General features: G+C 46.9%; 1 protein-coding gene across 1 annotated transcript in view; it reads right to left on the bottom strand.

The window, feature by feature from the left end:
* dnah10 (dynein axonemal heavy chain 10) overlaps positions 1–14,662 on the bottom strand; it is a 37,989-nt gene that overhangs the window by 13,418 nt on the left and 9,909 nt on the right. The window contains exons 20-51 of the mRNA XM_036526228.1: positions 13,815–14,294; positions 13,414–13,572; positions 12,801–12,917; positions 12,424–12,526; positions 12,149–12,327; positions 11,151–11,362; positions 10,526–10,682; positions 10,142–10,375; positions 9,664–9,786; positions 9,036–9,269; positions 8,436–8,659; positions 7,773–8,042; positions 7,169–7,352; positions 6,880–7,014; positions 6,325–6,477; positions 5,943–6,131; positions 5,491–5,637; positions 5,048–5,239; positions 4,697–4,815; positions 4,441–4,599; positions 4,044–4,179; positions 3,378–3,500; positions 3,157–3,288; positions 2,848–3,064; positions 2,555–2,674; positions 2,329–2,474; positions 1,773–1,925; positions 1,393–1,653; positions 1,019–1,191; positions 834–927; positions 473–640; positions 116–304 (exon numbers count right to left, since the gene is read on the bottom strand). Coding sequence (XP_036382121.1) covers positions 116–304; positions 473–640; positions 834–927; positions 1,019–1,191; positions 1,393–1,653; positions 1,773–1,925; positions 2,329–2,474; positions 2,555–2,674; positions 2,848–3,064; positions 3,157–3,288; positions 3,378–3,500; positions 4,044–4,179; positions 4,441–4,599; positions 4,697–4,815; positions 5,048–5,239; positions 5,491–5,637; positions 5,943–6,131; positions 6,325–6,477; positions 6,880–7,014; positions 7,169–7,352; positions 7,773–8,042; positions 8,436–8,659; positions 9,036–9,269; positions 9,664–9,786; positions 10,142–10,375; positions 10,526–10,682; positions 11,151–11,362; positions 12,149–12,327; positions 12,424–12,526; positions 12,801–12,917; positions 13,414–13,572; positions 13,815–14,294 — 5,682 coding nt within the window. The remainder of the gene's footprint in view (positions 1–115; positions 305–472; positions 641–833; positions 928–1,018; positions 1,192–1,392; positions 1,654–1,772; positions 1,926–2,328; positions 2,475–2,554; positions 2,675–2,847; positions 3,065–3,156; positions 3,289–3,377; positions 3,501–4,043; positions 4,180–4,440; positions 4,600–4,696; positions 4,816–5,047; positions 5,240–5,490; positions 5,638–5,942; positions 6,132–6,324; positions 6,478–6,879; positions 7,015–7,168; positions 7,353–7,772; positions 8,043–8,435; positions 8,660–9,035; positions 9,270–9,663; positions 9,787–10,141; positions 10,376–10,525; positions 10,683–11,150; positions 11,363–12,148; positions 12,328–12,423; positions 12,527–12,800; positions 12,918–13,413; positions 13,573–13,814; positions 14,295–14,662) is intronic.

The raw sequence follows: 14,662 nt of genomic DNA, 5'->3' as shown, positions 1-14,662 counted from the left end.
TGTGAATAAAAAAAAAAAAAAGGCAAAACAAGGGCAAAAAAACACACTAGGTGCACGCCACTGTTTGTACCGCGCTGATGTACTATATCTTGTCATGTTGTGCCAGCCGCCTCACCTCACAGCCTGCGGTGAATGCAGCTAGCTTGGTGAGGGACTGCTTGCCGGAACCTCCCACCCCCACCAGAAGGGCGTGGCCACGGTTCATGCGAATGACGCGGTGCACACGGGTCAGGTGTTCCAGAGCGTCGTCAAACAGAACGAGGTTCATGTGGGCCTTGGTCTCATTGTACTCCTCCATGATTTCCTGCAGAAAGGATAACGCGGGGAGCCAACAAATTGAATCAGTTAGTCATCATTACATAAATTTACTTGTGCCCACATTCCTACTGGAACATGTATTTCTACTTGTGTGTGTGAATTAATGGGTTTAACAAATGGCGGGAGTGAAGGTTTGGAGTGGTTGTATGGGCACCTGGAATAAGGCATGGGATGCTTCGTAGTCCTGGATATCCTCATAGACACGTGGCTCTGACTCAACCAGGGCATTCCTGTAGTCTCCGAACAGGACGGGATCCCTCATGACGTACTCTAGGTCAGATGGAAAGTGCTCCTGTACCAGGTTCTTAATGTGACCCTGGACCTGTGAGAGGATGGCAGCACAGGGATGACGATGGAGTCCAAGGACACAGGACACAGGGGTTTGTATGTGATGAAATTACATTTTAAAAATTAAAGAGGGGTGACGTAAAAATCTACCCACAGCAATAAGTGGATTACAAATGGAAACATCACACAGAAGCTACTGATATGGACGCCCTTCACATGAAACGTACGAGCATTTTGTCAGTTTCGTTGATAAGCCTGTCGTGGAACACTCGCAAACACTCATTCCTCCACACGCGCACAAACTGGTTTACTTCCGGGAATCTGCCGAGATACACCAAACAAAAACATGAATTGAAATATCTCTGAGTGTGATATTACAGTGAGCAAATAGGGGGAAGATGAGAGGCCTCACCGCTCACTGTTGGTCAGAGTAAGGCCATTATAGACCCTGGAGAGGTCCCTCAGGTTGAAGATGTAGTGGAATTTGGAGGGTGTTGGAGGCAGGTCCTTAATGATGCTCTTGTACAGCTCAAGCGTGCAGAAGGTCAGCTTGTCACAAATGTTTTGTATACAGTCCTCAAATGACTATGGGGGAAAACAGAAATGCAGTTATTATTGTGATTCACTTCATAGTTAATTTCCTCATATGGTAGAGTTCTGGTGCTGTTCCTGTTATTCACACAGGCTGAATTCTGAGCATAAACTGTGCTTCCCAGATAAAGCAGAGTGTTCAATTGCAGTCACACTGATACTCAGAACTGTAGCAATGCTGAGTGTGTTCCTCACCGTGGTGTGGCCATTGAGGATGGAGGAGTAAATGTGGTGCAGGGCCTCCTCCTCGGGAAAAGGGATGTTGAAGACGCTGAACAGCGAGATGAAGCGGGGGTCCACCTCATTGCGCCCCCCTCCAGCCTTCCCCATGGCAGCCATGAAGCCCAGATCTTTCAGGATCTTGTAGTTTAGCTCCTTCCCCCTATCATACATGCCCCCCCGGTCCAGGAGCAGCTTAAGCAGGGCTATGGGCTGCTGGGTGCCATACTCGTCCACCTGCAAGACATACACAGAGATGTAACAACAGGACAGCAAAGAGGAAGGATGAAAGAGGAGTAAGAAGAAGAGCAGAGAGGAGGTCTGGCAAGAAAGGAAGCAGAAAGGTGTGGTCTCACCCGTGGCATGTTGAGGTCATCCATGAAGACCAACAACCTCTTGCCCATCGGAGGGCCGTATGTTTCCTTGGTCCTCTTCTCAACATTGGCCTCCAAATTCCTTTGCAGGTCCATGGATGTGGTACGTGAGGAGAAGTTGATTGTCAGCATCATCTAAGTCAGTGTAGGCAACAATTAGGCTGGAATCAGTTTCCATCTGTAAATATTGGTAACTATAACTATTGAAAAAACAGACATAAATAAGCATCAAAAATTTAAGAGTAAACAAAAAAAGAAAGGACTCCTGCCTTCCTAAACCAAACTGTTCAAAGCTTTGCTGGTTGTATAATGTGGATGAATGCCAGTATAGGAAAAGAAAACATGAAACATTGATATTAGGTGTCCAATAAAAAGAACTGAGCTCTTTCATGTCTAATTATGACGTTAGCAAAAATACAGTGATGATACATTGATAAAATGCCTTTATCAAACATCAGTTTGAATGTTTTTTTTTCAATTTAGTGACTTGAAACTACAAATCTCATTGAAAACCACTCTCCAAGTGCAGAGAACTCACAGTGGTGTCCGTGTTGAGGTTTTTCAGGAAGTTCTGTGTGGTAGCCGTTTTGGAGGTGCCGGACTCCCCCACCAGCACAACAGGCCGCTTGATTTTCACCATCTGCTCCAGTAGCCAGCTAGCACGAGTAGTGTCCACTGTGGGGACTGAGACAAACAGTATCAGCATGAGTATCTGTTCCTCGCTGAGGAAAGCTTACATACCGGAGAACACAAGCATTCATTACCCAGGATGTCTATGAACTCGACTTCAGTGTTATGGATGTATGTGGGGACCAGTGCGCTCCAGGGCACCCACTTCTTCTGCTGACCATCAAAATGGAAATCATAGAGAGTCGGCAGACTTCCTGTAAAGACACACGCAATCCATGTTCTTCATTCATATTCAAAGACATAATTATTATAATTAAAAAAAAATGTTACAACAACAGCTTTTTCAAGAAAAAGGTTATCTTTTCCTGAGCGCATCTTAGCCTAAGTATAAATGAACAAGACTGTTCATCCTTTCAATAAGACTCACCTGGCAGTTCCCCGGGGCCTGCGAGGGTGTTCTCGTCATGGACAGCGGTCAAGCAGGATATACGCTTAATAAACTCGTCAAACTTGAGCTTCCCAGCGTCGAGCAGAGAGCCCCCCAGCGAGCAGCACATGGCCTCCAGGAAGAAACACTCCAGCACACCAGCTTCCAGACCCTCTTCGTCCAGCAGGGCGTCCAGCATCATGGTCAGCTGCGTCACCTGCGTGGTTATATATCAGGTGCTGTAATATCGGGTGTGTGTTTGAATGAACTTGGTGTTAGCAGTATTGCAACAATCGACTGTCTACCCACCATATTTAAGTCAGTCTGTGGAACAATGGTCTTCAGTTTCTCCCCCTGCTTGCCATCCACGATTCCGTCCACTATCATGTCAATGGTGCTGGGCACATACTTCTCAAACAGCTTGTTCAGCTCTGGTTGCTCCTACCACAGAAAGAGGAGAAAAGGCTTCAAATACAACTTGAAGCCAACAGAAACCACACAACAGCTATGATGCAGATGAGCTCCCTTACCTTTGGGTGTCTGTTGTTGACCCACTTCTGCCAGTAGGGGGCGAAGCGCAGGTTTTTTGGGTCCACAAACACCATCCCACAACGAGAGACAGTGGCAGGGGAGGCATACTGCAGGTCTCCAACCTAATGGACACATACTTTATTCAATAGCACCTGTCAGTTTTTCAAACTTACCAGTATTATCATACCTGTTCCTCAAGTCTCCATAATAAGAAACAAGCAATCAAACCTACAGTACCAGTCAAAAGTTTGGACACACCTACTCATAGAAAGGTTTTTTCTTCATTTTCACTATTTACCACATTTTAGAATAATAGTAAAGACATAAAAACTATAAAATAACACAAATGGAATTATGTAGTCAGATGCCTCCAAACTTCACTGCTACTGTAAGTAATTGCTCGAACAGCTCAAAATGCAGAGGGAATCAGGCGAGGCACTAGATTTATTACTTTCAGAAGTATTACTCATAAAGGCTTTAAGAATCCCTGAAATCTGACGTGTTTAATGTCCTGTGCATGTTATAGGGACTGCTCCATCATGCTGAGGCACCAGAGCAGCAGATACTGCATTTTGACTGCAGTGTGGAATAGGTTCAGGAGCACGTGGCTCTTCTCTGGCCCCTCAGCTCTGAGGTTTCACTATGTGCTGCTGGTGTCACTGTACCTCAAACAGCAAGGCACAGTGGCTCTGCAGGCGAATCCTCTCCCCATTGGCCAGGGTCAGCAGCTTGTTGTCATCCATTACAGAGTTCATATTCTCCACCCAGAGGGCGTCCACATCCCCATCAAACAGTATGTATCTGCAGGTCAATGTATGTACCCCGTTACAGATCTAGTGTCAGGCTAATGCGTAATGTTCTCAAAACATGTTGGGAACTTTGCAGAAACATATTCACATAGCTGTGATGTTGAAAGTATATTGGCAATCAACATGAAAGCTCTGCCAGTTGCTTTACAAGATTTTTCCATTTTCACAGCAACCCTACAGAGATTCAGAGCCATCCAGCTTTATCTACTGATGATTCATGTGCAGTGTTCTGAATTCTGTGGCATCCATTTACCTTCTTTCTTTTTTGTCAGTGGGCTTGTTGATGTCCCGGAAAATGTTAGACAGGATCCCATCAGTCCAGTCCCGAGTGACAGGATCCAAAATTCCATAGAGCTCAATCACACTCATGGCCTTGGGGTTCAGGCAATACAGTTTTGTCACCAACCCCAACCTACATGGAAAAACCAAATGACTGTTAAATGGCCACCACTCGGCTTAATCCTCCCATGAGAGGGCAACACAGACAAACAACCGCTAATGGCAGAGACCTGGTCTGGGCCTGGCAAAGTGTGTTGATGACCACAGACTTCCCCCCTCCTGTGGGACCCACAACCATGGTGGTGTGTCTGGTCATCATGGTCTCATACATCTGCACCACTTTGTCCACCTGGAATTGAAGACCAGAGGTGACTCAGAATAATTTATTTACTTACTTTTTTTCTTCTGGTAATGCAAGTCAACAAGCGGTTGCTTTGAGGAGAACTTTGAGGAGAGCTCACTGACTACAATGGCTGTCTGTTTTGGCAACTTAAGAAAGCTAGTGTTGAAACACTGAGATGATTTTATAGCTCTGGTCTGTTTAAAATGCTGCGAATGCGGGAATGCGGGGCTCTGGGCACCTGGTTGGCCAGCATGATGTACTGGTTCTCCTGCAGGGTCTGCTCAACGGCATCGTTGAAGCTGGGGTAGCGCACACGGGGGCAGTCCAGCCCGGGGAACAGATCTGAGATCAGGCCCAGGAACAGGGGCACGTCTTCAAACACGAACTTGGGCAGGTTCATGTCCCTCAGGGCTCGCATCAGAACCACATCCTGCCAGGAACGCAGGCAGAATGGGCCAAACAACACAGGACAAGACACTCAAATAACATCCCCACTCCATCAAAAGAAATGGCTCATAATTCTCACAGCAACTGGAAGGGTTCACTGTCTCCACCATTCATTCTTGTGCTGCTTCTACCTTTTTTACTAGATGTGACTGAGGTTTGCCTGGTGTTGCTGACATTTAAATAGTCATTGCTGAAGAAGCACTTGCTCCCGCTTGTTGTCATGGTGACCGTTACCTCGTTCAGGTCGGGGGAACCTCTCTTCAGCTCACCCGCCATAACCAGCACAGACTTCAGTGCCCGCAGGCCAAAGTCATAGTGGAATTGCTTGGACAGCTGCTCCCGAGCCAACTTGTACAGCACTGTCATCTTCTTGGCCAGAATCTGAGCTCAAGGAGATAGGGGTAGATCAGTGCAGAGTCTCACAAGTAAGTGTGTGACTATGGATGCTGTGTGTGAGACACAGCATAATAGTGTGTGCGTGTGATTCTGTTTATGCAGGTGAGTGTGTGCATAATTTGCATGTTAGTGTGCGAGTATGCGCGTGCGAGTATGAGCATGCCTATTGTATGTGGTGCATGTATGGGTGCGCACATGTGTAGATTTGCATTGATATGCAAGTGTGCAAATGTATGTGCACTTGTTACGTTTTGTGTGCATGTATGTGAGTTTGTCCATGTGCATGTCACCTTGGCCATGAGGAAGCCCTCGGAGAAGAGCATGATCTCACAGATCTGCTGTAGGTCAGGGACGATGACCACTACGGGACGGAACAGGGCCTTGACCGATTCAGGCAGCTCCGTGCGCCCCGCATACCCAGGGTTCATGGTGATGAAGATGCCCATACGGTCGTCCATGGAGATCTCCTGCCCTTCAAACTAACACAAACAACATATGGATAAAAACTGGGAAATTCACATTTTCTTCAGCTTTAATTCACTCTGCCTTCAAAGCAAATCAAGGAATAGATCATTTCATGGTGCATCTAAACTGATTTCACGTCCAGTTCATCTTACTCCCAGCTCCAAACTAGTGAAGGGGCGAGTGAACAGGGTTCATTTTATGGCTTGCCTGGAACGTTTTGAGGTGCAGGATGAGTGCGTTGCGGATGGTCTGGATCTGTGAGGAGATGACGGACAGCACGGAGGCGTCGATGCGGTTGAACTCATCGAAGCAGCCCCAAGCCCCGCACTGCGCCAGACCAGAGAAGATCTTCCCCATGGCCTGGAGACAAGAAGGCAGGAAAACATCAGGCAAAACATCTGTTGCACAGGGATCCTTCATCAGCAGCACTTTACTCAGCTACACACAGTCATTATGATCAAGATCATTGATACATGGTTTACATTATGTTTTATGACTTGTTCTTATTTATCTGCCTGTGTGTATTGATTTAAACTGCCTCCTTTACATTTTTCTATTTTCTTAGTTGAATAGTGTACTGAGCACAATGTATAAAAAAGTGCTGTACGAATAAACTCATTACAACTACATGTTCTGACAAGGTCCAGTAAAGCATGTGTAATTTTGACCCCATGTACCTTCTGTATAAAACAGACACTAAGGCTGTTGCAATAGGAAAGACATACTACTGATGGCAGAGAACAGAGGCACTGGCTCACTCACCATGTAGTCCATCCCCTCCCCACAATTGGTGACCACGCACAGAAGGCCCAAGGCCTTGGCCAGGTCTTTGGTGGACTCCGTTTTCCCTGTGCCAGCGGGCCCAGCAGGGGCTCCACCCAGGTACATGGACAGGGCCTGGGTCACACACAAACACCGTACAGAACAGCTTACATGGGAGCAACTAGCTTGCCCAAAGTGCATACTTCGCGACGGTGTCACTAATTAGCTTGGCAGCCATCGCTCCTGGTACCCACTAATCATTTGTTCATCCAGGATGAGGGGACCTCACCTGTGTGAGCGTGAGGTAGATGCGGTCGGTTAGCGGGGTGATGACCAGCCGGCCGTTCAGCCCCATGTACTCATAGCCGTAGGAGAAGGTGGCACTGCACTGCCGCACAAAGAGGTCATCAGGCTCCTGGACCCAGTAGAAACGCAGCTGGCTCTCCCACTCAAACTCGCGGGCGTCCATGATACTGGGAACATGAGGGAGGGGAAAGCAGTGGAAAATGCTGGGCTTTTAAAGAGCAACTTCTCACAGCCACTGATAACTGAAGCAGCTCTGATTATTTCACAACACGTCTTTAGATGGGATTAAAGTGCTGTGTTAAACATTTTGTGTCATATGTCTGCTGTTCCATCCCACAATGTAGGCAGCAGTGTAAGGAGCAGGGCTCGTAACAGAAAGGTTGCTGGTTCGATACCCCCACTGGGGCACTGCTGCTATACCATTGGTCAAGGTACTTAGAATACCTAAAAATTGCCTCAGAAAATATCCAGCTGAATATCCACTCTGGATAAGAGTGTCTGCTAAATGGCAGTAATATAATGTAATGTAATGTAATGTAGGCTTGAAAGTGACGGGGGAGCATGGTGAGCTCTTTAGTGCCCCCTACCTGTCTCTGACAAACGTGTCCACGATGTCCCTGGCATGGACATCAATGATGAGGACGGTGTTGATCTTCCGCCGGTCGTTCTTCTTCATGGGCTGCGTGATGCGGGTCACCAGCTCGTCGATCTGCTCGTGCATCTTCTTGGCGTAGTTCTTGAGCGCCTGCTTCTCGCCCTTCTTGATCTTGTTGAAGACGTCCTCCACCTCCCACGTCCACCACACCTGGTTGCCGGCCAGCACCACCATGCCCTGGTAGAGCAGCATCCAGTCCACCCTGACAGAGGTGCAGAATCAGAAACTAGGTAATCGCATGCTCAGGGAAACCCCACCGCAGAGCATGGTTTCCCATGTTAAGATGCATTTAGACACCTAAATTTGTACCACACACAGGACACCAGTGTTCTGATTACATTACATGCGTTTAGTAAATGCTCTAATCCCGAGAGACTTCCAGCACAATAGAACATATGTGCATCCATTCAAGTTGAATGACTGGTAATAGGTAGCTTTGCTAGGACTTTTGTCAAGTCCAGTACAGTAGACTGACTTCAGTAGTGCCACGCAAAGTTACAGCTGTTGTGCAATCTGTCTTCACAGCTATTCCCTCACCTCCATAGAGCCACATCCCCATCAGACCCCTCACACAAATACAGACAAGCGCATGTACCTGCTCCTGTCCTCACAGTAAGAGTAAATGGCCTCCTTGGTTATGAGTCGGTTTGTCTTCCTCATCTCCTGCAGCACCCCCGTCATCCAGTCCTCCACACGTCCATCAGCTGGGATGGGCTCCCTCAGGTCCATCGTCTCCCCCTCTGCAGAGACCAGGGCCGCGGCCAAGACCTCTCCATTTGGCCCTTCCTCGAACCGCAGTGACCCGATGTTGTCGTACATCTACGTGAGGGAGACCACACCTTAAAGCTGTGCATTCTTCAATGTGGAATCCATGCATGAATTTTGAGAAATTCAGCTGCGGTTATCAATGTCTGCTGGCAATTTGGACCACAGGGAACAAGAGGACTTTGATTGCTGCTGGTGACGCGCAGCCCTAATTGCAGCACTTTGATCTTTGAAGAGGGGCTCAACTGAATTAAGTGGAGAATGTTACAGAATTTTGCTGTGCATGCCTTGGACAGGCAAGTTCAAAATCAGTCTTCATTCTACATAGACATAAACATAAACCAGGGTGCATTAAAGATGTAGTGATCACACACATGCTCTGACCTGTGCAAGGGCTTAGGTTTTCATGTTGCTATGGACGCACACCCACCTTGATTATGTGCTCCTGGACACAGGTGGGGTCGCTGCTGCCCAGGATACTGAGCAGCTCGTCATCGGAGATGAAGAAGAACCTGGGGAAGGCATTGCGCTTGGAGTCCAGGTAGTCGTTCAAGCTCTTCTGGCAGCGCTCCAGCCCATCGCTGAGACTCTGCAGGTCCGAAAGCCTGTTCGGCACCAGGCAGCACTTCTTAATCCCCGGATCCTTACCCGTGTCCATCATGATCTAATTAACATACACAGACATGCAATACACCGTTACCAGCGGCAGCATGGTGTAGTGGTAAGGAGCAAGGCTTGTAACCAGGTTTAATTCCGCGCTAGGGCACTGCCCTTGTACACTTGGACAAGGTACTTAACCCACAATTGCCTCAGTAAACTACGTAATTTGCTCTAGATAAGACCGTTTGGTTAATGACAATACTATAATGTCAAGTAATGTAATGTACCACAAATACCTTTGAGGGAAGACAATAGTCTCCTGGCAAGTGAAAGCTGAAGACTGTAATATGAGTTACCAATGTTCCAGCGAAAACAAAAGTAAAGAATTACACTGCTGCCATTTATTATAAATGTGGTTGTTCCGAGAGGAGGATTTTTTTCAAAGGTTGAGCACGAACCTTCTTGAACGTTTTGTCAATATTGTCAAACTTCTTGGCTTCCTCGGGCAGCTGCGAGCGGATGTCTCCTCCGATGAAGATGCTCTCCAGGTACATCCACTTGCGCTGCACCAGCATCCACACCTGGGGAGAACAATGAGATTGATGCTGCGCAAAATGGTGTGTGAGCCCATACTGCATATACAGTGCTAATAGCTCATAAATGGTAATGTTGATGTACACACGATTACCCCTGTCCATAAGACCAACAACACTTATATACAATGAAAAAGGCACAAACACATGCATTCAGCTAATATTAAAACTGGTGGGGACACCACCCCATTGTAATCGTTTTAAACTTCCACATACTGTCAAACAGTATGAGGTTCGTTTACGACTGTTCATTCCTCATGATGATTGGGCCCACTGACAGGCTGATTCAGACACGACAACAGAGAGGTCCCTGCTGTGATCTCTGACCCTGGAGAGCACCGACCTCAATGACCTCACTGATGAGGGACAGGTTCTTCTCCCACTCCTGTACGGTGCCCAGGAAGGGCCCTACGAAGCGGCTGCCGGCCATGCTCTGCAGGTTCATGGCGTTGTCGTCCAGGTTCTGCAGGATCTCATCCACAGCCCCTAGGATGGAGCCGCGCTCCTGTGTGCCTTTGAAGTAGCGCTGCACGCTGAACCTCATGTTCTCCCAGGTGTCCACCACCTCCTTCACACCCTGCATGCACACAATCACATGCTTATGCTGCTGGATCTACAAATTCATACAACAGTCAACAGTTCTGTCTTTAACTCAACGATAGCAAAAGCAGCAGCCCTATTCAGTGCTGAATGGCTTCACAAAAAGCTCTCACAGCCCTGTCCTGACCTTTTCAATGCTGAGCTCCTTGACAGCAGATGTAACAATGTCTCCGATGACGTTCCCATACTTGTGCAACTCCATGGCAAACATGTTCTCCAGGGTGAACGTTTCAGGATTCATCTCAAAATTAGTGCCGGTCCGCTCCATCAGCTCCTTCCAGTGTCTGAGGGGTAGAGTGGGCCCCCATTGAGTGTGCGCGCGCGCACACACACACACACACACACAACACACACAAAAAAAGCACAAACACACATCATCGCATATGCAGACACACACATGCACATTTCACAAGCACAAGAGATCCACACAATCCACTCTTGCAACATGACATCCAGCAGCAGCATGTTGTACACAATAAAAAATTGTTATTCAAGACCTACAAAATAAATCTGGAAAATACTCCAAAAAATAATAATAATGAAACCGAAATTTCTATTTAAAAAATCCTGCAGGTTATATGGCACAAGGTATAATGGCTTTTATATGCAAACTTAGAGGAGGTGGTTCTTTCTGCTATCTTTAATCAGGCTACTTAATTTTTACATAGGCAGTGTGTCATGCATTTGATGGTAAACTTATTCGGCTGAAGACAGTAACAGAAGTCTGTCTGCTGTGACTGAAAGTTCCTAACCTGTCTCTCAAGGCCTCATCCTTCAGGTCAACCAGCAGGGGCAGTGAGTCCTTGAACTCCTTCATGCGACCCTCGAGAAAGAAGGCCACAGGCAGGGAGCGCACGTCCTTGGGCAGCTTGCGCAGGTTCTTAATGAAGCCCTCAATGCCCTCCTGCAGCAGCTGTGTGTTCAGATTCGCCCACAGCGTCTGGGACCACTCTGTCTTGGCCACCTGGAAGCAACGCACATGGATCCACAACTGCTTCACATCTACAACTTCAAAAAATGTTTTTTATGACTTTCTGCCAAGAGCTTGAGCCTTCGATATTAAAGAGCACCGAAGGCTATTATCTAAAAGATGATTAATAACATACCAGCTCATTGACATGTAACATCAATGCATACTTGGAGATTTACATCAATTTTCCATTCCCAGGAAAGAGTCAACAGTCACTTCAAGTTGAATAAAGACAAAGTAGATGATTAGACGCACAGGCTGTACCCCTCTTTGTGACCAAATGCATTCCTGGAAACCCCATTGTAAATTGTTCCTTTTCTTTTTTTTTTTTTTGCAATGATAGAAAGTTGGGGTTAGTTTCCTGGAAATGCACTGGAAATGAAAATTTTCTGAAAGGGTACATAAACATAAGATGTTTTAATTTGCAAAAGATATAAAGTGCAGATATTTGTGTATTTATATGGCTAAAGTACAGTATAAATCTTCAATATCATGACACATGCTGTGTGACAGTAGCAGCTGTCAAAAAGATGCAAACCATGGTGTTCCGACCTGCGTTTGACAGAGAGAGACAGTGCACAGACACAACATAAAAAACAACCTAAAAGAAAAAAAAATTCTACTTCACTGGTTTCTCATGCTTATTCTCAATGTCCGTACTGAACAAATGCCCCATGCATGGCTGAGGGATGAATTTTTACTACATCCACTTTCTGACGAGACAAATTTGCAAGCCATAAAGTGGGTTGTAACAGCACCCCACCGCTCCCCCCAGCTCACTTTGTATTCTTTGTAGATCTCGTAGATCTGCCGCAGGCCTATCATCTCCTTCTGCACGCTGACCAGCTCCGGGTACATGGTGATGGGGAGGCTAAAGAGTTTTTCTGCGTTGGCGAGCTCCTGGCGGCCAGATTCAACCTGTGCCAGCTCCTTCTCGTAGGTCAACATTAGTCTCATTCCTGATCGCGGAGGGGAGGGGGAGATGAGAAATCGGTCAAGTCATGTCTCAGAGGGCGGCCTGAGAAATTGAGAGGATTAAGGTCTAAGCCTCTCACCCTCATCCAGGTTGTCTCCCACTGCCCCTGGTCCCGAGACGTTGAAGCTCTCTGCAAACACTGCCACCTCCTCCTTATAATCATCAATCTGCTTTTTCGTGATCTGGGGGAGAAGAAGGTGTGCAGTGGGTGTTGAGTCAGCTGATTCAAAGCATCCAGGTACAAAAAAAAACATCCCATGATCAAAAATACAGGATGCAAGACTGTGCAGGCAACCTCAAGGCTTTCAAAAGTGAATGGCTACTAACTTCAGGCATGAGGAAGAGCATGCTTTGTGTACCTGGAAATGTGCCAGTGCCAATGCCACACTGCCAATATAAGCTGACAGAAAATCTGCTCATTATAGTATGGGAAACTCATTATAGTGCGGCACTCACTTCAGTGAAGGTCAGCTTGACACGCCCCAGACTGCGATCCACTGTCCGAGCCTCAGCAAACAGGTCAAGCCACAGCTGGCCGATGCTATTTGCCATATCCAGCTCTTCCTGTGGGGCCTCCACACAAAGATAGAAGAAAATACAACACACTAGAAGCATATTGAAACGGTGTGAAGCAGAAGCATATGCAGCACAACAAAAAACTCAAAAATGGCATACACATCCAAAATGACACTATCAGAAAGAGCAAATTCAAAGACTACAAAACACATCACTGTCAACACACAGTATGCACATCAATATAGTGCAAAAAACAGCACAATCTCAAAAATATTTATAGAAAATAACCAAATAAACTCAACTGTTCACCAAAGGCAGTGGGTAGAAAGAAGAACAAACTCTATTCCCTCCTTATTTCAAAATTTGCAGAAGCGCCATTGTTATCTAAATGTTCACAGCATGTGTTCCCAACTACAGTCAACATCCAATCAAGCTTTAGTGGCAACTCAAGAGTGTAGCTCTCCCCTACACATACACTCAATGTGCATTGTTATTTACTGGTATAAAACAGTACTGAAATGGCAGCATGGAACTTAATTGAGGGGCCCCTTACCTCCACATTGTAAATTTTGAGGGTCCTGTACCTCTCCTGGATGTCTCTGAACCTCATCTCCACAGCAAGAGACATGGCTCGGATGTCTGAGATTGTGCCCAGCACAAATTTGAGGTCCTCCAATGTGTCAGGGCTCTTTTTCAGATTCTCTGACAGTTGCTGTACACACACACAAACAAACACACACACACACAGTCTACATTAGGTTTAAAAAAAACAGGCCCCCAACAAATCTCACTGGTGAATTTGCCCACTAATACATTCCATACAACAATTTCCACATATTCCACAGCAATGGGACAGACAGGGAACGAGATCCATAACACAAGATACAGTATGTTTCTGTGCAAACAAACAAAAGATAATGCTAAGTTGACCCTCAGGGTGACGCAGTTTGGCACCTGCAGCTCATTGCGGAGGCTGTAGAGGGCCTCCCGAGCGGACTCGTCAAGCAGCCGCCCCAGCGAGCTGACCCAGGCCTGGGCGTGCTCCTGCACGGCGCGGGCCAGGGGCTGCAGGTTCAGCCGAATGCAGTGCTCGTTCTTCACCAGCGCCTGCAGCGCCACCTCGTGGCTGACCCGGGTGTAGAACTGCAGCTTCTCGTCGTACAGAACGCAGGAGGGCCTCTTGGAGGCAAACTTATCCATGACGATAGCCTTGTCCAGCTTCCAGAGGGGGCGGTACCTCTTCCAGCGGTTGAGGTAGACGCCCACGGAGCTGAGCAGGCGGTGCACGTTCTGTGAGACGGCCATCGCCCGCTCGTTGACCAGGGGGTGCTGGGACACGTCCCCGTAGAAGCTTAACACCACAGGCTCATCCTCACCCTCCACATTCTGGGGGGGGCACTCAATGCAGGTTCCATGCATCCAGCGCACAAATTTCTATGGGGGGGGGGAGAACAAAGACTCATAAACATGCAGTACTGGTGCTAGACTCCATTTAAGGCTGCCCTAGGTAAAAAAATTTATAACCTTCATTTATATGAAATAAAGGTTTTATGTATGTGAGACTATCCAGGTCCTGTGGAGATCGTGGGTCACTGCATTTTCAGCATTAGGCCATCTACAGGATGGTTGTTGAAACAAAAACCATTTCAAAATGACTGCCATGTACCCCATCTCATGTAGATCATGGTTAATGGAAATACAGAGATATTGCCCCAATTCAGTTCCAAAATTTTTCATTTTGTATTCCTGTGGACCATTCCTATGGACTGTATTTCAATAAATTTTAATTTACTTTGAAGACA

This window comes from Megalops cyprinoides, chromosome 4 (assembly GCF_013368585.1).
Source record: "Megalops cyprinoides isolate fMegCyp1 chromosome 4, fMegCyp1.pri, whole genome shotgun sequence".
NCBI lineage: Eukaryota > Metazoa > Chordata > Actinopteri > Elopiformes > Megalopidae > Megalops > Megalops cyprinoides.
This window is presented reverse-complemented; position numbering and strand designations above follow the sequence as displayed.